The following is a 25,371-nucleotide window of genomic DNA, read 5'->3' on the forward strand; positions in this document are numbered from 1 at the left end:
ACCATGTCCTGGAAGACAGTCACTGATCACTTCTACCAAAAAATATAAAAAAATGTCTCTCCTGTTTTGAAGAAACAAAAATATGCTGAATTTTAACTAGTGTTTCAGTTACTTAAATGACACAATTTTAGTTGCAAATGTTGTGGGGATCTATAGTTACCATCCAGAAAAAAAATCTCAAAATTAATAGGAATAATAATAGCTACCAACAAGAGACATTGTTGCCAATTGCCATGATGACCTGCAAATTGGTGGAAAACGCCATTATACAAACAGAAAACCACAAAGTCACTGCCCAAGGTCACGCAGCTAGCAAACACCGTGGTTACCAGCCAGCCCAGGAAGTACAACTCAAAGGCTGGTGTTCCTTCCCTCATATCAAACTGCCCGGCAGAGGACTTTCTTAGGCCATGCAGAACTTTAAATTACTAGCATCAAGGTGTTATCCAAACACAAAATATGAGACAGGTCTGAGGACAGTTATGACTCATTCAACATTGTCAAAGACCCTTCTCATGCAAAAAGTTATTTCCCAACAGTTGGGAGATAAAATAACTGAGGCTTAGAATTACAACAAAGAACAGGAAAACAATAAGTGAACATTTTCAAATAAGAAGGAACAGTAAGTAGCAGGTCTGTGATACGCATATGCCAGCACAATCTCTCTTTTAACTCTGACAAGAAGTATGTATTTTAGGGTAGGTCTCACCCCACCTGGAAGTTCACTCAGGGTAATGCTGTGTAGCCAACTCCCAAGAGATACTTTTGTTATCTTTTGTACCTTAGGAGAGGAAAAAGGAAAAGGATACCCAAAAAAAAAAAAAAAATCCTTTAAAATCCATGAAAAGGAAGGACAGAATGACCACTGGGGCAGGTATACATCTAAGTTACAAACAGGAAATAGCTCAAATAATAAATGACAAAACATGGCATAAGAGGGACATCTCCAATTATGCTTTGTGTCTGTAAAGAAACTTAACACTCATTTGGAAAAGCGTTTCCTATTATGTGAAAGAAACATAACAGCACAATGACATGCAGAATGAAAGGCCATTATTTTCTGCACCTACTAAAATAACACGCTGGCCATCCATCACTGGGGGCCTAAATTCCCACCATTCAGATAACGCTTTGGGACACAGAGTTCTCTGCATTTGTGCATTTACGTGACTTATTCCTGTTCTGTTGGCTAGCACAAAGTTTCTGACCCTCCTACCATGGGTGTTGGCAGGGCACTGGGGTGTCACGGTGGTGACCAGGGTGGGAGACACTGGCAAGACTCTGAGGTGTCTCAGTTACCCCATGGGGGAGAGGGTTGGGGGGAGACTAGTAAGGCATCTGACAGGCAAAATCTGTCAAATGCTTGACCACAGGAAGACCTCTCTCCTGGGTTGGAGAGTGTGACATGACCTAGTTTGGTACCACAAAACACAAACCTGGCCCTGGAGATCTCCAAGGAAGCACGGCTACTACCTGCTAGAGCAGCACAGAGCTGGGGACGAGAGGGCTGTGCAAAGCAAAGGGCCATGACACGTGGAGGGAAAAGCACCCATATCTCAGTCAGCAGTGCTGCTCTCCTAGCAGGTGTTTGGACGTGTGTGGATGAGCCGCCAGTGTATGTGTGTGTGTGTCTTCCACAGGATAATTGGGGAAGGTAGCTGGCATCAGGTGGGTGAGGGCCAGGTTTATTAGGCACCTGGAACATGCCCGGCCGTCCCATGAGACAAGGTGCCTCTGCTGAGAAGCATGGGAGGAATGTTCCACGGCCTCCAAACTCCCACCTGTCTATCTCAGGAGGAGCCACTGAGGTGGGACAGGGTAACGGCAGCAAAAAGAGCTGACGTTCCGTGCACCGGGCTCTGCTAAGTGTTTTACACAGAAAAAGCACTGCATCAGGTATCGGGTTAGCTGGGGCTCATCCCATTTCTGCCCCTAAATTCCTTGCTGACGGAAAAACATGACTTCTCTGGGCCTCTGGACTTCTTCATCTATAAAATGAAGGGGTTCTACTGGATGAGTGTTTTCAATCTTTCATTTTCAGCAGGAAACTCTTCCCTCGAATGGAGCTCTACCAATGTAGAGCACAGGTAAAAGTGGAGATGCTCCGGTTTGAGGAGCCCCCTGTTCTCCAAGGTGACCCCAAGGCATCTCCCTGAACCCAGGGTTCCAGAGAACTTGGTTTGAAAAAGCCCACAAACAGCCGTTGAGAGTCCTTTAAATGCTTATACTTAGGACTGGTGGACAAATCGTATGCATATGGGCTGAACAAAAGGCAGTGGTTTGGTGGGAAAAACTTGGTCTTTGAAAACACAGAATCCTGACTCTCGCACTCACTGCTCTGAAGCCTACAGCGAAGAGGTATGCAAACCTTTTGCACTCCATTTCCTCATCTATAAAACAAAAATAATACCACGAACTTGCAGGGCTATCAGAAAGATCAGAGATGCACGCTTCCACCAGCATCTCCTTCATGCTCAAACTGGAGCAGTCACAGTGCAGGCACAATTGCATTTGACTATATTCTTACTACAATCCTATAAGGAAGCAATAGTACTTACACTATTTTTTATTATGTACGAGTGAGCCCCTCAATTAAGTTGGGAAGGTTCAAAGTAAAGAAATAAAACAAATCTGGCCTCAATAGATTTCATTATGATTTGCCGCCAAGTTCATCAAGGACACTGAAAAGTTTCCATCAATTTGGGACACCTAGCTTCACAGTGTTACTAAATTATATGGTATTTCACTAAGTAGCAAAACCCAAATCATAGGGTGCATTGGACACTTATACCAACATTTCCCAAAGAGTCTGAGATGGTACATTATCTTTCTTTAGAGACTTCCTGGCACATACAATTTTCTTCTGTTGTAATCAATACTAAATTAAAAAAATGAAAAAACTTTCCCCAGGTTAGGGCCCAGCTAACTTATGGCTCCTTGGGGTGGGGATATGAGGTTTTATTCTAAGCTCAAACAGATAAAGATATTCCCTCAGACCAGCCTCAATGCAGACACATCTCCCACCGTTTAAAAAGCAGAGCAGACTCACGTGCCCAGACGTTCCTCGTGCTTTTTGCTGTCCTTTCCCCACACTTCAATGTCCAAAATGCCCATCCTGTCAGAGAAGTAGTGAAAGTCAAACTGTTCCTGCCACTGCGGATTTGCACTCTTACACAGTGTCTAGAAAACATGCAGTTATATTATTTATTTTCTTAAAATGGCATTCATTGCTACAGCAACTACACATTCATTTCATTTCTAAACAGCAGGAGATCATAATTATGGTTATGATTGCTCTTATAAAGTTAAACTTTTCTTTTTGGAAACGAAAGGGACTTCAAGGTTTCGGGAATTGGCAAAACATCATACTCTTTTAGCTGACTCCCCAGACTCACTAATTTATCCACCAAATTTGGAGAAACACTGTTATACCAAAAGAAACCATAAATTTTATATATATATAAAACACATACTTTTGATATATATATATTTATTATATAATATTTTTACACACATACAATAATGACTATTGAGATATGCTCTCTATATATTTCAATAGACATTTTACAGTTGTTCTCTCTTATGAAAGATACTAATTGGTTAACCAAATGGAAGTAACATTTTTATTGGCACATCCATTCAGTGCTGGCTTAAGAACTATATGAATTAACAGTCTGGGGTCTTAATTAACATCTGTCAGATGCATTACATGAGAAACCCATAACCTGTAGGCCGCTGCCTATTTTTAAATCCAAGTTTACTGAACCCGTCACTAGAATGAGAGGAAGACTATGAAATTCCACTGCAGCCAAACCTAAAAATTAACAAGCATGGTCTGAAAACTCCACAAGTGTTCCTGTGTTCTCCGAAAGTGATTTCAAATTGCTTGTGTGTTTGATTCATTGGCAGGACTTTCATTTTTGTTTCAATTACACAGAGATTCAATTTGTGAATAAAAAGTGAGCAAAAATGCAGGCCACTAAGTATCAGGACCTCAGGGCCAACTATTAAATCCTGGGGCCAAATATCCCCGTGTGAGAAAACAGGGACTGCTCAGATCTCAGCTACAGCCAACATCACGTAACATCATTTACGCTGTTTTTCATCATCATTGGGCTAAAATATATCAGATCACGGCATTTTGAAACCATGAAGGAAAAAAAAAACCTATTAGACCACAAATTAAGTGCAATATTCCCCAAGGGGGAACGTAGCAGACACTGGACTAATTCTACACTTCCCCTTAGTCTAAAAGGGTACGTGTGCTTAGTGATGAATAATTTTTCTATAAATCCTTACCCTGACCCTGGATCATTAAAGGAATCTTAGTGGAGAGCTGTGGTCATCCTGGATATACTCACTGTGAGGTACAGCCTAAAACTGCCTGGTTAAAATAATTATCTGTATATTTCTGCTGTAACTTGTCTTCAATTTTTTGCATTTCTTATAATAAACGATTCTTCAATAAGAGCTTCAATTCTCTACTCCTTGTGGAGTAAATGACATGTCATATTTGATTCTGCACTGAAAATTGTGCAGCAGAGAAAACCTCTTGCCCCCCTAAATCATTTTCTAACTAGTCTGCTTCAGTTAAGTCCTCTACACTCAAAAGCCCAAACTGCAAATATCCTCAGGCCTATTTTCAAAATCTTCCACCGATGTTTTTCTTCCTATGTGGCTTTTGGCAAATGACTTAACTTTCAAGTACCCTAGTTCCCTCAATCCATAAAACATAGGAAATATTTCTGTCTGACAGTTATGTAAAACTAATTAATTACCATGGTTTGGAGACCAGTGTTTTTGAAATAAAAACCACACCAAATTACTGAGATTAAAAATTAAATGGAAGTTGGATCAGCAGAATAAGATGATTGATTTTTAAAGACGGCTAAAAAACGCCATTACCTTTGGTCAAAACAAATCACTTTTAATACTTTTTAGCTAGTTTAAAAAAATCACAGCAAAAAAACCCCCAGCAGCACTAGATGTCTATTTTTAGTGTTCATACCAACAAGTTAGAGAAAGCCCGGAGTACATAATTTTGAAAACATGTTTAGTTAACTCAAATATTTTAATCCAACTATAACATATTATACCATTTTATTCTTATACGATGTTGAAAGCATTTAGTAATCCTTTTCCCTCATTCTCTGAAACATAGTTTGCTTATTTTCAAAACAAAAATAAGCCATGCATTCAAATCTATTATTTAATAAGCTTTCTCTAGCTTTAGTTTAGTATATTAAAATAGATTATACTAAGCGATCAAATAGCCATATTAATAGACTGCACCTATACAATTATCTTGTTTTCTGGGTTGCTCCTAATACAGTTAGGAGGGTTAAAAATAAATTCTGTTCTTGCGAAGTTTAGAGTGGGAAAATATTTTTTTCCATTGTTTTAATCTTAAAGATATTGTTCTCCTTAAGGAACTGACAGAACTTACCTTACTTTTATACCTCTGATCTCCTAGTTTTAACTGGACAAACATCTCTGTCATGCTTCCTCCTGAGACATTCTTTCCTTCCAACAAAGTTATACTTATAATCCCATTCCAGAGTTGGTTCTTTTTCAAGAACTCTGAGAGCCGGAGGTTGCGTATCAAAGAGGACTAAAGCAAAAAATAAAGATAACATATAAACTCGCTGATAATTCTTGAGTGTGACTTTGGTGATCAGAGGAATTCCAGCTTTCAATATTTGATTAGAAATAGCACTCCCTGCCTGGTAAAAGTGTTAATATTCTTCACTGGCTTTGCAAACCTGCAATCACAGTTATGTGACTTCCTTCTCAAGCATTGGACTTGAAACATATAGCAAAGCACGAATTCGAACAACACTTGCATTTGGCACTGGCCTGTACTCCCACCTAGATGTGCTCTTTGGTAGCAATCCTTCAGCTGGGCCTTTGGCTATTTTAATAGTAGGAAGGGAAGAAAGGCATTCTGGGAAATAGAGATATAAGAACGAGGCACTACTTTTCAGGGAAACAAAATACCTCTGGGCATTTAGAAATTATGGTTTTGAATTTATCCTTCACACTTGAATCTGTCCCCACTTCCCTTTATTCCTTGGGCTACGACTAAAAAGCCTAACACCACTGTGAGATTCACAACTCCAGATATAGCCTGTAATCGGCTAGCCAGCCAAATGAGCTTTGCAGAGGGAAGGCTGCGTAAAGAACCCAGCCCCATGGCTGGGACCCAGTAGGGGTTCAGTAACTTGTTACCTTATTTTTGTTTCCTTTTCTACATTGTATTACTCACACACACCTTAAACAGAATATAGACAAAGGCAAATATCCCCTATTATTAAATTATAAAGAGGCCAAGCACACTTTAATTTCCATTATGTAAATTTTCGAACACACACAAAGATAGAACAACAAACCTCCATGTGCTTATTTATCAGATTCGACATTTTGTCAACCTTATTTCACCTATCCCTTCACTATTTTTTTTTTCTGCCTGAAATATTTGAAAGCAAAATCCTTGTTTGTTTTTACGTAAGAACCATGCTATGATCACACTCAACACAAGTAACCATCATTCCTTTAATACTGTTAAATGCCCTGAAGGTCTCAACAGTGTCTTTTTATGGTTAGTTAGTTTGTTTGAGTGAGGATCCCCGACACGATCTGCAGGCTGCATGCAGTCCAGGCTGCGGAGTTCATTCACGTTCTCCGTTCAATAAGTGAAATGGCACAGAGTGTGGACGGCTTGATTTGAGGGAGAAATAAATGGGCTGAAGAAGGTAGACGGTGTCGAGGATCATAGTAAAGCAATGAATTTCTAACACTATATATTCATTCCTGTCATCTGCTCACTCTATCTTCGAGATCATTTAGGCATCAATTTGCTCGGTTTGATGACCAGTTAGTCACAATTTATCACAACACACAGTATGTCAGTGCCATGTTAATTACATGCCAGCTTACCTCATCCAACACACGTCACTCCACCACCCTTAATAAATGATGCAATAACGCCAAGTGTTTGGATCCTTTTATGATTTCCTTAAACAAAATACTTTTAAGGAAATCTGTACTTCCAACTTCATATCTGTGTTGCTTTTCTCTTGAAATTGGAATTCACACAAATGCACACACACACACACACAAATGCACACATACACACAGGGGTTTGGAGGTGCTGAAACAGAGCAGGAAAGGGAGATGGGAAAATAAGTAATTTTTTTAAAAAAGAAAAAAACCCTCTCCTCTGGAAAACATGAACACTTCTTCTCTAACTTCTATTTGCAGTTGGGTTGTGGACAGAATATATTCAATAATGAAGGTGTAGGAAATAAAGTTAAGTAATTTTATATTTGCTAAAAACAATGCACGCCATCACAATATATAGACAGATACATATATAAATATGTATATAATCTATATGTGTGCATACAGATGTAGTACACTTAATACATTCTCTAGCTTAGTAAGCACACGGGCTGAACATTTCTATCTTTAAAAAGAAAATGAGATTTTGATTCATATATCCTGCTGCACTTTCCTTTTTTATGTTTTTTTCTTCTTAAAGTTCGACTTGCCAACCAACAAGCTGAAGCATGACCTGTCCCATGGCTATGCTTCAAAGTTCCGACAGATATATTCCTCCCTAAACACTGCAACTATTTCAAAATCCTTTTTATAAAGAAGGGAGTAATGTCCACAAGGGATCAAAGGGCATCCTACAGTCTGGCAATTGCCTAAGAAAAATGGCAGTGCTTCCATGAAATATGCCCTAAAATAATTTTGCGGCTTGGTATGTCCTAATTTCAAATTGGATGTTTATCTTGGAAAGGCTTCTAACTTGTCCATAAAACAGTCCCACTTAGCTCTATGAGCTCTGTGAAAATGGAATCCAAAGCTGGTTATTAAGGGGGCCCAGAGATAGGTTCCATATGGCGGAACAGCATGGGAGGGCAAGGCAAAGGCCTACATCAGGCCCGGCTTGGCTGGAGCTCCTGATCTATCCACGGACACTCGTTGCGTTACACTCTAACATCTGGATTATTGCTTGCAATGTCCCTGGGAAATATCCACTTTCCATCAAAGCTTTTATCTATCTCAGTCGGACTTTGAACATTTTAGTATTTAACACAGTCATGTTTGATGTGATGGACTTGCTCTTTGCTGTCCAAGATTTTTTTTTTTTCCTTACTAAAAGCGGGGTAGGAAAAGAGAAGTATTTATTGCACAGTTCACAGATAGAAAAGGACACAGGACCATTAGCCTACTTATTTCACCCTAAGTATTTCTGCAAAGCCCACTATAAGGTTATGTCCAAAAAAAGTTTCACTTGCGAGCGATGCAGTCTAGGATATGAGTATGAGCTTTAAAGATGTTTCTTAACTACTTTTGCATTTCTCTTCCACCCTTGAGACTTGTGATGAGGCTTAAGAGCAGGGTCTGTGGTTGTGGGCGGCATCCGGGCCATCCCATGTGTGCTCTGATGCAGATCTGGGCTATCCAAATCTTTTGTGCTTGTCAAAAGCTCCCTTTCTCCCCACCATAAATCGACTCCTCCGCACTCACTCTGTTAGCTCAATAGCTCAGGTTTTCATGACCGTGCCCGAGCCCTATATGTGAAATTTGTCATCTTAATGCAGCTTGGAATGTGAAAGCAGAGAAGGAAATGACCCATCAAAAGGAGAAACCCACCCCACCTGAGCTGAAACAAACACCAGGAGATAGAGCAAAGCTTCTGGGTCCCGACCCTAATTTCTCAGCAGACATAATGGATAAAATATAGTACATCAGGGTTTTGTTATTTTTCTCCTGCCTCCCAGAAGATCAGAACCTTTTACTATTTCTACGTGGATTCATTCATAGGCTCTCTTCCTTGGCCCTCACCCCACCAAATCCACACCCAGAAAAAGTGACTTTCTTTTGAAACATGCAACTTAGTTATGACTAGTGAAAACAAGGTGTGATATTTAACTTTAAAACATACTAGCTTTTGTAAAAATGAAACAGATTCCAAAACATTAATATGCTTCCAGGTCACGAAAATTTCACAGGAAGGAAGGGAAGAAAGGGAGAAAGACTGAAAGTATAGGCTGTGGAGCGTCTGCTCACTTCCAACAGGTGCAGAATTCTCAGGAGTTTTTGATCTAGGAATAGACTCTCAAAACAGTGAATAGATTTTCCTTCCTGGGACATAAAAAGCAGATTGCAGCTTGGCAACATGCATTATTTGAGGATTTTGGCCAAGTGGCATGCTGTGAAGACAGCAATGTGGACTCCAGTACCCTGATTCCCAGTGTGGCTACAAAGGAAACCCTGGGATAGTGGACCTGTCAGCTCAAAGCCTCCTGTCCGTCCCAAGCCAGGGAGAATAGCAGAGAGGTCAGAAGTAAAGAAGGATCCTGATAGGAGGGCACAGAGTCCAGAAGCTGGGGCCATAGCCTGCAGTTATCAAAAGCAATGTTATATTCAGTGATGCCACAGTCCATAACTAACTATGCTGACCAATACCACGGGGTAACAATTCAAAGAACTCCCTTGGGTGACAAAAAAACACCAAAACATTAAAAAAATTAAAATTAAAAATAGGGGTGGGACTTCCCTGGAGGTCCAATGGTTGAGGCTCCATGCTCCCAATGCAGGGGCCCCGGGTTTGATCCCTGGGCAGGGAACTAGATCCCACATGCATGCCACAACTGAGAGTCTGCATGCTGCAACTAAGACCTGGTGCAGCAAAATAAATTAATAAATAAATATTAAAAAAAAATAGGGGCATTGAGAAAATGTTTTTACAAGGTTTTTGTACTAGGCCTACCTTACTGCTGCCAATTACTGTATGGGTACCTTTTAGATCATCTCAGTGATGGAGATTTAAAAGTATGTGTTCCGATGTTGCCAATCCATCTTATTTTGACTCTCATTAATTATTTTTCCTGAGTCATTGTGAGAAAGTAGGGAGTCAAGGAGACAAATGCATGAAAAAAAAGAAAGGAACTAACTTTGTAAGCAAAATGAGGAGTAAAGCAAGATTCCAACTATGTTGGCAATGCTTAGAAAAACTAAGGAAGAACATTCAGTCTATAAAAGGTTTCCCTGAAATATTCCTTCCAAGCCTTTTCAGTATGTAAAACTACTTCTCATTGTCAACAGCCTTTATAGCATGACATGAGAAGATCCATACGTTCATGCAACAGGCTTCCAGAAAGCTGCTACTCGACAGCTCCTTATATCATCTGAAGAGAACCCTGTAGGCATAAATTCTCCTAGAACTACACAAACATTTTTGCATAGGATATAAAGGAAGCCTTTTAAATTTCCCACAGGGGAATGGACATGAAAGATGAGATTTATATTTATAGATGAAAACTATTTCACAGTCCCAAGGATATGAATAATCTGTGTGCACAAAGACGTTAGCTCTAAAAGGATTATATTAATTTTTTTTTAATTAAAAGGGAATATCCTCACTCCATGTTTGAACTTAAAAATAAAAATTAGACTAAGAGAAGATTTCTAAAAATTGATAAAGTCCATAAATACCCAGTGATTCTCAGGTTTCTGGACTGAGGGCGGGGGGGGTGGGAATGAAGGCCATGTGATTCAACAAGGTTTTCCTTTTTGCCCTGACCTCTAGAAAGCTCAATATTAAATGCTGGGCTCATATACAATAATATTCATCAACTAGTATTTCTTGATTCACATGGGTCATCCTGCAGGCCTTCATGTCTGTGTTCCGTATTTCTATGTCTCTCCTTCACTTAAAATAGGTTAAGGGCACCCCTATACGAGACTGGGACTAGGGTGAGGCAAGTGAGGCATTCAGGGTGAAACATTTAAGGAGGTGCTCACTTCTCAGTCTTCTGCAAGGGCAGGGCTGGCCCCTGAGCCCGAGTGCCTTCTCATGTTTTACACCCCAGGCACCTCACCTGCCTCACCCTAATCCCAGCCAAACCTAAGATTTAGCAGTGCTCCCCACTGCTCTACAAGGCCTGCCCCTCTAACATCCCTGGCTTTGCCTCCTACTTTCCCTAGCATCCCACGCCGTACCCTAACCCTCACCAGTGGCTCTCAAACATCACTATGCTTCCGAATCACCTGGAAGCCTTGCTAAAAGATGGCTGGGCCCCGTTTCCAGAGTTTCTGATCTCAGAGGCCTGAAATGGAGGCCCAACATCCACACTTCAGAAAATGTCCAGGTGACGCTGATGGTGTTGGCCCAGGGGCTCTCCTCTGGAACTGATAACAAAGAATTCAGAGCACTTGCCATGCACCACATTATTTTATAAATGTCCTGTCTCAATTCACTTCCTCCTCCTTCTCATCTGGTGAGATTCACTCCAGCTTTCTTGGTCCCCAGCCTTCAATCCACCCCACCCACCTGTAAAGCCAAGATAAGGGCCTAGTCTCTGAATATCCTCACCTCCTCACTCTCACCTCTCCTAATCCCTCATCAGTTATGATGGCCAACTCTTGTCTCCGAATTCTCAGGACAGTGTTCCTGACAATATAGTATGTGCTCAGTAGTGAGAGGCTTTTTTTTTTTTTTTTGGCCAAAACTGAACCTAATGTCACTGAGAGGAGAGATCTGATGCAAAGTTTAGGAAGGAAGTGGCTCTGTTCTTCTGGGCTGGAGACACACAAGGTTTGAGAGTTCTAACAGATCCAAGGTCTTACCTGAGCGTGACTGAAGCCCACAGAAATGAGGAAAGCCTCTAGAAACCATTCTGCTCAGGGTAATGCTGACCTAGACTTCAAAACAAGGCAGTAGAAGCATCGGGGTTAAGAGAGTTAGACGTGTGCCCGTGCAGTGTCACTTCTAGATAGATAGGCAGGCATGTAGGTAGGTAGAAAGCGAGATAGGCATACAGACAGACAGACAAATAAATTAGGTAGATATATAGATGAGATAGATAGGTATATGGATGTATATGGCTGTTTAGGGTATACCATTCTCCAATCCTTCAAATTTAACCAAGAAAACAAAAAAGTAAAAGGTATTACTAAGGGTGGGCATTTGAGTTAGGAATGTCTCAAAATGAAAAGGAACCAACCAAACAAAAAGCATTCTACTAATTGGGAAAGTGGTCCAGGCACAATACTTTCAGTTTAGTTCTACAAATGGACCACACTTCTTGCAAGGGGGTTTGCTTGTGCTACTTCCTGGGTTTATAGCAAAAGAAGGACATGGGTCCACCTAGAGAAAGGTACAGTGACAGAGGGCATTTACCAGTAAGGTGGGAGGACTGGCATCTCTTCCAGTTTGAGCAGTTTCTTCTCAACCCAAAACTATAGGACAGACAAAACAATCATCCAAACTTCCTCCTGGTTCTTACCTGGGCTCTGGTCACAAAGCACGTCATGATATGTAGTTGGATAGATAGGTAGATGATAGATAGATAGACAGACAGGTAGATAGATAGGCAGACAGACAGACAGAAAGAGCTTCCCTCCAAGTTCTCTGACTGTCCTCTTTCAATTTAAGTTCCTCCACATTAAACTAGCTCCTACAGGAGCTAAATATGCTAAAACCACACTTCTAAAGCCACCGGAGTCCCAGCCCTGCAAAGTGCTTCAACCTGCAATGAGGTCTTCAGTGAACTTGGCCCACGTGTTAGAAGCAAAATTGACAAGGTCAACCTGTATAACTGAATCAAAGGCAAAAGCACAACCACAATAATTTGCTGAGACTTCCCAGACTTCACTCATTTGGCCAGACAGCTAACCCACAGACACAGCCACCCCCGGGGCAGCAGCCTATGGGAGGGGTCACAACTGACAAGGATGCCACGTCACCCCCTGGCAAGACAGCGTATAGTCACAAGACCAAACCAGCATCCCATCACAGGGGGCTGCTGGGTGATGAGGCTGAGAATGGCACACTTCAACAAGCCCAAGTGGACAAACCAGCAGAGAAAGGAGGCGCTGGCCCATGCAACAGACAGCTCTCCGGGTTCAAGACCAACCTCAGCAAAACACTGCTACTACTAACTCCACCTTTCTGAGACTGCCTACCTGTTCTGAGTCCTAGATGTCAGAGAGCTAGAAACAGAGGCGCAGACAGAGCCCAAGGGAAAAAGAGAAAGTGGAAAAGGGGAAAGAAGACAAGGGAGGACATAACCTAAATTCAGGCCGAACCCTCACCATGTAATTCATGAATCTTACCAAGTCATGACACTGAAATAAAGTATCCAAAAAAGCCGAAAGCAAGAGCGTAGCCCCTATACTTTGTCAGGGAATACAACAGGAAAAGAGAACCATTCCAGGTACTGCGAACAGAGGGAATATAATGCGGAGAACAGGTGATGGAAAAGCTGAGACGCCAAATAGAGTATATGGAGAAAAGTTAAGGTCAGTGACAGGAGGAAGCAGCCAGCACTCTTAGGCTGGAGTGAGGGCGGGGCGGGCAGACTTTCTGTAAAGTTCCAGGTAGTAAGAATTAGGGTCTGCCCCAAGTACTCAACTCTGCCACGTCAGCCAGAGGCAGTGCATACACAAATGAGTGCAGCTGCGTTCCGATCAAACTCTATTTGCAGAAGCAGACACAGGGCTGAATTTTGCACTCAGGCTGAAGTTCAATGACCCCTGGGCTAGAGAGAGAAAAAGAGTAAATGCTAGGATCAGGGTACAGAAAAAAAATGTTGCACTAGGTACAGGGATGTCTTCCACCTTAAACGGCTGACACATAATTGCATAAAACAATGGGTCAGAAGAGGAGCCATGTGAGAATAAATACTTATCTCAGTGCAAATTATCTAAAATGAAGAAAATCCATAACTAAAAGGGCACTGTGGTCACTCATAATACAGTCCCAAATGAAAGGGCAAGGGTGTGGTCTGTATATATGCAGATTTTCTGAATACAATCAGTGACCCATCAATTCCGTATTTTATCATCGTGTTTTTATCCCATTAGACTATTTGATGTAAGAGAAGTAACTGCTGTTAATTTTCTATCTCTGTAGCTATTATATACATAAGAAAGTGAGAAGTAAGGTTTGGAAACAGATCTATTCACAGAAAAGATTGTGCATAGTAAATATCTAAAAAGAAGTAGTTATCTGATTCAGGTCCTTTTAAGTAAGATTTTCAGTTCTCTCTTTAAAAGACTCGTTAGAAGGAAAACAAAGCCTTTTGTATGAAACCTAAAGCTATTTTTTAAAGGCAATCTCTATGTATTTACTGTATTAAAATCAAGGTCAGTATCAAAATCAAGGAAACGGGGAATTCTCTGGCAGTCCAGTGGTTAGGACTCTGTGCTTTCACTGCAGAGGGTGCAGGTTCAATCCCTGGTTGGGGAACTAAGCCCATGAGAGACCAAAAAAAAAAAAAAGAAAAATTCAGGAAATGCTTTAGAAGACAGTCCACAAAGACTCTGCCGTTCTGGGTCCCTCTAGATGATGCAAAATTATAAACTTATGGGTCTAAGAGCAATTATTTAAATAAAGTTAAGTTATTATAAGAATAAGATTGAGGTGAAAGAGTCAATGACATTTTATAGGTAATACATCACTTAGGGCTAGTGAAATTTTAGATACTCATAGTAAGTAATCTTCCTTATATTAAACTTCTGTTACCTAATTTTTAAATATAATATGGAAATCCTAAAAGAGAAGCTTATAGTTTAAAAATACCAAGATAGGTTGATCAGGGTATTTTAACTACTTACACAGAAGGTTAATCACAGAGTCTATAGATTTTCCACATGACTCATTTTCATAAGCTAAATTAGAAGCTATCTCATGTTTTCCTCCCAAACTGCAAACTCTAAGCAGCAAAATGTCAACCTAACAATTGAAACTCTTCACCAATATATAAATGGCATCTCTCATATAAGATAGCAAGTAGCTTTCAATGACCTATATTCATCTAAGGTTTTACTAAACATTGTATTAGGTTTGAGCATTTAGTCTCTGAGCCCAGTGCACTGAAGTCAAAATTCTAGAAACTACAATGACAGGGAAAAAAGAAGATGACAGTTCCAGGATCCTCTGTTCCTTTCATATTTTTGATAACATTTTTCCTCCCCCTCTTCATTCCTTTGACTGTTCTTCCTAACCTCTCCTGTCATCCCCTAGACTCCCATATTCCCCAAGCTCACAATTTTTCTTTCTAGCCTTTATGTTCTTCCGCAAACTGCCAGTGCTCTTCCACAGGCCGGATGTCCCTAACTAAAGATGGTTATTGATGTACAGTACCAGTGTTTTAGTGCTGCAGCAGAATCAATAAATGAGAAAATACTGCTTTGTCAGGTTTCGCCAGAGCATGCTGGGAAACTTTACCGCTGCGAATGGTTACAGCAACTCTTAATACATGAGAGGGAGAGCCGGGCGCCCTTCTGTGCAGAGAAATGATGTTCTTCTACCCTCTAGTGACTATAAAGGAATAAGACAAAAGCTGGAGGAATTTTTTGAGACCACTTCACATGATTATTTACTGCCTCTGAAGTTTATTTCTAAAAAGAACCAGAGTCTTGGAAACCAAGTGAACAGGTAGGATTAAAAAAAAAAAAAAAAACACCTTAGCCTGGTTATTTTTAAAGTGCTCAAAAATGCAAAGGATATACATTTTAGGAAGAGTCAGAACTTTGATTCCTCTGGATTTGAAAAAGCAAGGTTTAGAAAGTTTACCTTCTTTCCTAGGAACTAGTCAGGTTTCAAATCTCTCCTTCTCTCTCTTTCACATACACACACTCTTACAAACACACGGAATCTGTTTCAATCTCCTTATTTTATAGAGAAGTAAACAACTGCAGTGTGGTGAGGTTAGAAATGAGAGATGGCATATAACTGTGTACACATGTGTGTGTATAAATAAATGCATATACAGAGATTGCCCACGCACCCTCCCCTCATACACGGACACATCACGGCCACCTCCATCTTGGTTATTCCTCTTTTAAAAGCAGTAGACCTGCTAAAGTAAGTTATACATAATATTTTTGGTTTTGTTTACATTTACATTAATTTTGACATTTAGTCACTTAAGTTACAATGTGTTACCTTAATAACCTAATAATAACACATCCCTACCTTGGTACACCTATACTTTTTATAAATTGCACAGAAGTATATAATTGTTTAAAAAGAAAAGATACTAACAATGTAAAAAAGTCACCGGTATTTCATGGAGAAATCTTTAAACAAACACTCACAAAAAAAAAAAAGGTAAAATAAAAGTAATATAAAAAAGATTGATAAAATATACCATGTATTCTTCTCAATCTTTTCACTGCCCTTATAACAGTTTCCACCTAATGGTAAATAGCTTTCTAAAGGACTAAATCTAACTGCACTACAACTCCAAATAATTCAAGCTTAATGAAGTGTAACATTCTAACACGGCCGGTACATATAAAATGGCAACACTAAAACAAGTGTAAGTTCAAACATCTGGCTATGCCCTTATTAAATGAAATTTTAAAAGGGAGTTTGTTTCCTTTTTACTCATAACAGCAGTAAGAGGAAAAGAAAGCCTTTCCATGTAAAGGTTGGATAATAATCTTGTCTACGTTGGTCTTTGCTACAAAGGTGAACCACATGATGTAAAGAAAAAAAAAAAAACAGCTATATTTACCTTGCTGGCGCTTAACTGCTTCCGATCTGACCAACGCTAAGGATTATGTCCATTGAATCGTGAAAAATGGCAAAATAAAAGAGAGAAATAGAGCCGTTAACAACACGATGATGTTACCATGCTAGTTAGATGGTGCAGACTACGTTCAAACAACTGACACCCACATTCTGAGGTTTCAGAGAAAACACATTTGAGCAAGAAAATAGTTAGAAACCTAGAAAAATCACATTTCTGTGGTTGTGTTACATCATTTTCTCACAGTATTCAAAAATGAAAAAACAAGGACATAGAATACTGCTCAGTCCTTACAAGTACATTTATGTTTTTATTTGCCTGAAAACACTAATTTTACCTCGAAAAGCAATGTGGAAAGGCAGGTTTTTCCTACCTGAAATACCCAGATAGCATTATAAAAATGTTTAAGAAATTCATGGACAAAGTTAGTTCATGTTTAGGTTTCTGTAGTTTTAGATACTAGAAAAAATAATTCCATTGCCCTCTGCTGAGAAAATCTCAATATTCGAAATAATAGGAAAAAACAGTCTGAGTCATTTCTTCACAATGAAGAAAAATAGGCTAATGTACCAGTGAGGGAGGGAAGAAAAAAATGTTCTGAACAGCCAGTAACTTCACCACTGTTCTCTTTTGATCTCTCATTTGTCGAGCTAAGACTGCTGAATTTCGTCTACAAGTAAAGTTCTCTCCTAACAAAATCCTCTCATTACTCCTGTCACCGTCCAGTACTGCAAAGCTCTACTCTGGCTGGTTAACCAGCTAACTGGATGTTAAAACTTGGAAAAATTTGGCAGATTACAACTCAATTATGAATCTAATTGAGCAGCCCATGGTAACTATTATGATTAAGGAAAAAAATGCCTTTAGGCAAATGACCTATCCACATTGCCAATAAGTCTCCCCAGGAAACTAGAAACCAGAAACAAATTGTCTTGGGGGAAAATCCACTTATATTCCAGGGACCAGCAAGTAGAAACGCTGGTACAAAAATGTCTTGAAAATATTCTTCAGGAAAAACACTTTCCCTGGTGAAACTGGAAGCTCAACCACTCAGCATGTGACCCAGAGTTATAGATACTACAATCTGGGTATTAAAATACCCAGACTGGAAAATGAGTATTACTGTCTGCTTACTACAGTACTAAGAGCTACCATATTTCGGGTGTCTACTCCGTGCTAAGCACTATATTTGATCATGCTGGTCTTCACAAACCTATAAAATAGATAATCTTTCTTTTAAATCCGCATTTCACAAATTGTAGCTGAGAATTAAGTAATTCTGTGAATTTGATCTGATCAGTTAACTTCTCAAAACTAAAAATAGTGCAGTCGGGATTCAAACCCAGGCAGTCTGATGACAGAGCTCATAGTTATAACTAAAATTCTATTTTTGCTGAGAAAAAGAGACAGAGGGCAGATGTATCAGCCCTCCACCTAGTGCCCTACCTCCTAACTGTACCATGCCCGTATGCACTTAAATCCCTGGCCCTGAGGGTCAATTCACAGACATTTTGCACATGTTAAGATTTTTATTGGCTTGGCTCTAAAGCAACGAAGACTGCCTCAATGACAACGGGAAGAAATATGGGTACAAAACCAAGAATTCAAACTGAAATCTCTCTATCAGGCTTTAAATGAAAATGGAAATTTATAAACAAATTATTCCCAAATAATCTCAGTCCCCCGTGTTAGTTACCCCATTTAAAAACCCAATAGAAGAATATCTTTAAATACTAACTTAAACTCAATGAAAAGATCAACAGTTTTCTGATACTTACTCTATCCAAAGGGCCCCTGATGTGCACTGTTAAGTTGAATAGCCACACATGGCCAAGGATAAATTATTCCTTGCTCAGGTATACTTTGAACAAGTATATAAACAGAAAAATAACACTACCAGTCAGAACAAATAGAACAGGCATTACCATTATTATTATTTCTATAATACCCCATTTTATTATATATGTACATCTATATACACACACATACATATACATGGCTATGTATATATATGTATGTACACTCGTATATATAGTAAATAGATTGTACACGAGACCCTGCCAGACAAGCAAAGAACGAAGAAAATGAGAAATCGTACCAGCAAGGAGATAATGCGTACCATCTGACAAACTCTCAAAAACAGGGCGTGGAGGAGTCAAGGAAAGAAGGGCCAAACTAAATAGGATGACAAGTGTGTCTCCTTTTAGGGCTCTGAAAAGATAGGCTTTGAGATGTTTTCCAAAAACAAACTCAAGCTGCATTGAGTATTAATTGCTCTGCAATTTGAAATAAATTTTGACTGAAATGGCTCTACTTAAAAACTCCACATTTTGGCAACATTTCAACATATTTTAAGTGACAGTAGTACTGCTAAATATGATCCAATACACTACAGAAAAATCCACATGTGGAATAAATACACAGCTATTATGCAGCTGAAATATGCAGCTATCTTCCTGAGGTCATTATCCAAGTTTACAAACCCCACTTAAATATGTAAGAAATTTTCAGAACGTATCAGCTGGCAATTATGCAACCACGTGGCAAATAATATGCTCATTTCCATGGCATGTCATCGCAACCTGGCATCCAGCTCAAGGAACCGGTCACCTACTGGATGCCCTGCCACTGAATCCGATGGCAATGCCATCAAAACTAAGAGAAGTTAAAGGAAGTCCCTCGCCACTATGTTGGGTAGAAAAAAAAATATTTTTGACATCAATTTAAGACATTTTAGCATCAAAATATCTATGTTATTGAGGCCTCAGGTTTTAACATTGCCACTTCTTAATTAATAAATGGAGATCTCCCCCCCCAAAGTTATCATCAAGTAAATGCTCATAAGTAAAGAATTCAGATTAAAAATAGCAACTGTTTAGTTGACCCTCTGGCAATTGAAAAATCACTGTGCAGTTTTTTTTGTTTGTTTTTTTTACTCCTTTAAACTATCTTCAGTGAGTTTACTAGTAAATCACTCATGATTTTCATCATGAAAATAAATTACAACTAACTGCAAAGGTAATGTCAAAATGAAGAATATTCTCCACACTGACCCCACTGACTCAATTCAAGAGGTATTATTGGAGGCCTACTTTATAAACAGGCTTCAGATTTTCATACCAGATTCTAAACATGCTGAAATTTTAACACATCTTAGTCCTTTTTCAAGTAGCTGTTTTTAATTGGCTTTTTAAATGCCTTTCAAATAAATGACAATCCAAGATGCTTTCATTCTCATTTTCATTCTTGGAATTTTAAGGTATAATACCAGAATATAAAATAAGATTATGGTTTGTATTCACATACTTGCTCCTAAAAAGAGTCCCCATCATACTGTCACAAAATCCAGTGCTTTTTGATGTTACAGACATCTTTAATAGGTAATGCATTAACTAGAAATTACCGTGTAACAGACTAGACAATATTAAATGTGTGTCTTCCCAGAAGAACTCTCAATAGAAAATTTGGTAGCTAAAAGAAAAAGGAAGATGAAACGGAAATGCTGCAAATGTATACTTGATTACCTTAGTAATGTACAACACAATGACTAAACCCTGGGAACAGCTTTTCATAACTAAATAATGCCTAAGTCATCTAGTACCTAAGAAAACAGTAAATGGAAACCTTAACCTTTAGAAAAAGCATATTTTGTATGATCTGTGACAAGCAAACCACAAGCAGCAAAAACACTTAATAACAGCAATAGTATTATTGCTACAATATTAGTAATGTTTACATCCCTAGCCAAAATAGAGATCATTCCTTACTGGATTTCTTTCCAGGTTTCCAAAAGAAAGGGTGTACATTATCACAGATAGGTACTTTAAGTCTCTATACAGTTTTTCCCCCTACCCAAATAAATACAAAAATGTCAGCCATCTGGCAACCCAATTATCAAAGAAAAGTTGCAATGGAGAATTTTAAAAAGAACAAAAGGGTCACACTCACGTGTCTCTTGAAATCACACTGTTTTACTACTAGGCTCAAATTTAATACAATCACTCCCATGTCATCTTCTAAACTGTTTGGATCTTCCAATTTTAAAATATGTTCAGTCGTCCTATAAGCAAAAAGCAACAAGTGATGGTAGCACTTATTGGTAGTACTTTATAGCCTTAGAATACATCAGGAGCTTATGATAAAAAATCTCCTACCCCTGAACAGGGGTGAGACACAAGTTAAAAAAAGCACCAGATTCAGTGAAAATAAACCAACCATCTTCAGGGGTAGAGAAACTGTTTGGCATTGCCTAATTCAACAGTTGGTCAACTGATTCTTCTCCCCTACTGCCCAAAGAAAATGTAAATACTTGTTTTAATTTTAAGGTAAGTAGGTTAATGAACACGAAAGTACAAAATTCAATACACCTTTTAGGTTATGTTATAGAAGATGTAATATCTGACCAATATATATTTGGGAGCTAAAAAGCGAAAATTATAGAAAAACTCACATTTTAAAGCACTCTTTCATTTATTCTGATTTTGTCATTTGATTATCTTGAGTTCCCTCTAAAATTCACTAATAACAACTAGATGGTAAAATTACAATACCTGTTAAGCTCAAGATCACTCAGAACGACAAATGCAGAACCCATGAAATCAGATGTAGTTAAATCTCGATCATACACCTACAAAGAAGAAGGGGACCAGTAACACACATTAATGTGGCAAACCAACTGAGTATACCAAAGTATGGATATATGCAATAGGCTGGGAATTTTGAATTCAGTCTTCTAGATCTAAAAATAATTTGCACAGTATAAAGAAGAATTTAACCAAGCTGATGGGGAGAACAAAATTATTCAAACCTATGCATTTTGCTTACTATGGCCAAAATAACAGAAAATACTTTTAAGGCAGTATTCATATGCGTTAAGATACTATGCACAATGGACCACTCTCTGTAGTTTAAATGGTCTCTCATTAAAATTTAGTATTTTCCGCAGTGAGCAAATCTGCCAATTAAATAGAAATTTGCTAAATATTCTATAGCAATCCCATCCTGCACTCAACTCATGCAGTTTTAACCCAGATGTTAGAGCAATTGATGCTTACAACCGGTAGCTTAAAGCTCTCTGAGAAAGGCTTTAGTACTTGTCACCACTGCACTGGCAGTAATATTTCTTCCACATTCAGTAAGTTTAAATACAATCAATGGAGATATTATTTTCACTCTGCTAGATCTGAGAGTAACATACAGTTTGACCAAGGGTATAAAGAATCCCTTCCATACTTATATTTTTAAGCCAGTGCTTAGGAATGATACAAGAATGAATTTGGGGAAGTTGACTTTTAAGAGGGCGAAGATGGCTGAGAAATAAATGTTTTTAATAAAAGAGCAGATTTGAAAGTCATCTGAGATTACCTTCACACGCAGCTTTTGATCAAGGCTTTGTATTGGCAATAAGACTACTTCGTCCCAAACTGGGTTCAAGTTCTTATATATGACTTTACTTTTGTACAGAGTCTTCCCATTCAGCTTAAATTTCACATAGGGATCACTCGTGCCTTTAAATGAAAAAGAGAGCAAGACAGGTTTTTAAAATATACGTAAAAAGCCTAGGATCTCCATTAAATAAAGATTCTTTCCACGCTCTCCAGGCTCAAAGCACTTCACTGAGCACACCCAGAACAAATGTCTCCCTGCACAGAGACTGAAGGCCCCAGAGGTGGAGAGGGGAGAGAAGTGAAACAATCTGGGGTAAATGACTGATTCTTCTTTGCCTTTCCTGGTAGAATATAAATGGGCTCCTTGAGCTTTCTCTGTTTGGTTTCATCGTGGGTATGTCATCACTCTCCTACCCACAAAAAATTCAAGAAATAAAATCCACCAGCACCAGCCAAGCATCTCAGGAGTCCTGGGGAGAAGCCCACTCCTCCTAAGAATGGCAGTGAGTCAGTGAAAAGGGAAAGAAACCATTTTCAAACATTTGGCCAGATGGCTGACTCAACAGAACCCTGTACTTTATAATATAATCATAATACATCAATCAATCCCTGGAACCACCGACTCAGAAGCCCGGGGACTCAGACCCCAGAACCAGGGGTGTAGAGATTAAACTGACAAAGTTGCCATTCTTCGCCCCACCCTCCGCACCTGCGGTAAAGCAGAGAACATTGTCTCCCCCTGGAGAGCTGAACGCCCCTCAACAAGGCCCTCCGACCCGCTGGCCTCAGGCCAACACCCTTGACCTGCTGCCTCTTCCCGGGAAGCTTTGAAAAGGAAAGAATAATGTCCCGCTATAGCCACTATGTCCAAAGCAGAAAGAAGGGCCGATGATGGACCCTTCCCCCCATTTTTCAGATCAGTTGAGGAAAAAAACATGCCCACAAACATAATACCAGGCTTAATGTGTTGTGCAAGTGTTCCATCATACTCGGGACACAGAACAGAGACTGGGACATGCTTGCACATTACTACCTAGTGAAGGATGAATAAAACAGGCACAAATAAATGAATAATCCACAAGGGCATGAATGAAGGCTAGCCGATAACGCTACAAAGAAAGGAAAAAAATCTAATTGGGGGAGGTATGCTGGTATAATTCATCGTGAACCAGACTCTGAATAAGTGCTCAAAGACCAACAGTCTGTTTTGTTCACTGACACATTCCAGGTGCCTTGGACAATGCCCAACAGAGACCTCCACAGATTTACTGACATGAGTTCTTGATATTAAAGTCAAGCCAATGTAGTCTAAGAATATTACATCAAAAATTAATTAGGCTACTCTGTTACAAACACTTCCAACTCGTTAATACCCACCATGAATTATTTCAATCATTTTTTTTTTCAGCTCTTTCTGAGGTTTCTGCAGGACGGAAAACTCCTGAACATGAATGCAATTCTTATACTAACTATTCTAACTGAGAGTCACATCCCTTGGGGGCAAGATAATACACATTGGCTAAAAGTCTTAACAGAATAACCAAGGTATCATTTGGATAATTCAGCCATTCCAGCATGGCAAGGCTGCTAACTTTAAAACAAAGAAATCAAGTTACAAATATACACATATACATATTCGACACTCACGTTGTAAGTTTGGCAACAAAGGGGCAGAAACCCAGCAGTCTTTACTTTAAACCTGGACACACACGTACCCGCACACGCTTAAGCAGCAATTCTGAGCAGGATAGTAAAAATGAAGGCATTCCCAGCCATTCAGTGGAATAGTCACTAGTGAGTCAGTAATCTGTCCACACCCCCCTCTTTGAGAGTACAAGAGAACACCTGCGGCAAGTCAGATTTTAACAGTCATTCTGATATATATAGATAAAAAAAAAAAAAAGTGGGGGGAAAACTCTAATAAAAAGAGGCCTTTAATTAAATGAAATTGCCACTCTGGGATCAGGCCTTCATGCTTGTCAGCGTGCTCTCAAAATAAACATCTCAAAACCGGGCCTCGGTGGTGTCACTTTCTCACAGGCAAAGCATACTGGGTAATCCCCAGGCATCTTGACAGCTACATAATGTTCAAACTGTTTCACGGGTGAATGGCAGCAGTTGCGTGAAAGAAAATATTAATGTCTGGAATTAATAGAAAAAGGGACCGGGGTTTACAAAGCCAAACAAGGAACCAGGGTGTCAAGTGAGTACAGCGTTAATTGTTAGGGAAAATTTGAGAAGGGGGGGCAGGGGGCACGTAGTGATTTTTTCTCTCTGAGCCTAAGTGCCTCACTGTCAGGCAAGTGACATCTTAACTAGGCAGGTTCTGAAAAGGGGTCGCGGCTCAGGAATGCAACGCCCAGATTATACAAATGATGAGATGACACCTGAATGGGTAGACTTTAACCTTTTTTTCACAGGGCGCTTCATAAACAATGAGGCTCCTTGGAATAAAGAGGTAGTGTGGGGCTTCCCTGGTGGCGCAGTGGTTGAGAGTCCGCCTGCCGATGCAGGGGACACGGGTTCGTGCCCCAGTCCGGGAAGATCCCACATGCCGCGGAGCAGCTGGGCCCGTGAGCCATGGCCGCTGAGCCTGCGCGTCCGGAGCCTGTGCTCCACAACGGGAGAGGCCACAACAGTGAGAGGCCCGCGTATCACAAAAAAAAAAAAAGAGGTAGTGTGGAACTTTGGGAGGAGAATGAAACTAGGAGGCCAGAGACGGTGCCTCTCTCCTGGGGTCGCCACCCGTCCTGCCATGTGGACTCAACAGAGTCATGGAGCCTCAAATTTAGAATATGTAGCCATCACACATCCAGAGCCGGAGCTTCCTGCTCCCGTGCAAAAGGTACTGTGGTTCTGGGTGTGCTGAGACAGACTGACAGCCACGCACTGGTCCTCCAGAAATGCTGTGCCAGTTCACACTCCCGACAACGCGGGACAGTCCTTATTTCTGCACAGATGCTATGGATGGTCACGCCTCCCTTGACCCTGTACCTGTCAGGCCTGCTAACATCACTCACATGCCACAAACACAGGTTGCCTCAGAGCATGGCTCAGTGTTACTGAGTACTAAGGGGGACGGCAAAGGAAGATCCACCCCAGAGCCTTTTCTTCTGTACCTGGCGGGCAGCAGGCAGATGGTATATATAACCCAAGGTCCAAGAGGTAAGTGTCAAAGTAGAATAGAACTTGGGGGGTATGCTAGTTCACAGGCGGGAAAGGTTAGCTCCAGCTGGGGTATCCGTGGAGGCTGAAATAAAGGAGATGGGAATTGAAACATGGGCGGATCTGGCCAAGCGGAAAAGGACTGAGGCCATGTGGGCTGGAGGAACCGGCACTGAAAGGGGAAAGAGGCCAAAATGACTAGATCTGTGCGGTGCCAAGCAAGCATTTCAATTCATCCAGAAATTAAGGGGATAAAATGTATA

General features: G+C 40.0%; 1 protein-coding gene across 10 annotated transcripts in view; it reads right to left on the minus strand.

The window, feature by feature from the left end:
* The window catches only part of MCTP2 (multiple C2 and transmembrane domain containing 2), a 252,690-nt gene that overhangs the window by 126,635 nt on the left and 100,684 nt on the right, over window positions 1–25,371 (minus strand). For 8 of the 10 annotated variants that reach the window (XM_019945844.2, XM_019945842.3, XM_019945845.3 and 5 more), the window contains 6 exons: window positions 21,921–22,063; window positions 21,107–21,183; window positions 20,505–20,616; window positions 16,542–16,577; window positions 5,447–5,611; window positions 3,050–3,180 (listed from right to left, as the gene is read on the minus strand). In XM_019945844.2, the coding sequence (XP_019801403.1) occupies window positions 3,050–3,180; window positions 5,447–5,611; window positions 16,542–16,577; window positions 20,505–20,616; window positions 21,107–21,183; window positions 21,921–22,063 (664 nt within the window). Of the gene's footprint in view, window positions 1–3,049; window positions 3,181–5,446; window positions 5,612–16,541; window positions 16,578–20,504; window positions 20,617–21,106; window positions 21,184–21,920; window positions 22,064–25,371 lie in introns of those variants that run through there. The other 2 variants (XM_033852092.2, XM_019945848.3) reach the window with 2 other exon arrangements.

The sequence above is a fragment of the Tursiops truncatus genome, chromosome 2 (assembly GCF_011762595.2).
Source record: "Tursiops truncatus isolate mTurTru1 chromosome 2, mTurTru1.mat.Y, whole genome shotgun sequence".
In the NCBI taxonomy this organism is placed as follows: Eukaryota; Metazoa; Chordata; class Mammalia; order Artiodactyla; family Delphinidae; genus Tursiops; species Tursiops truncatus.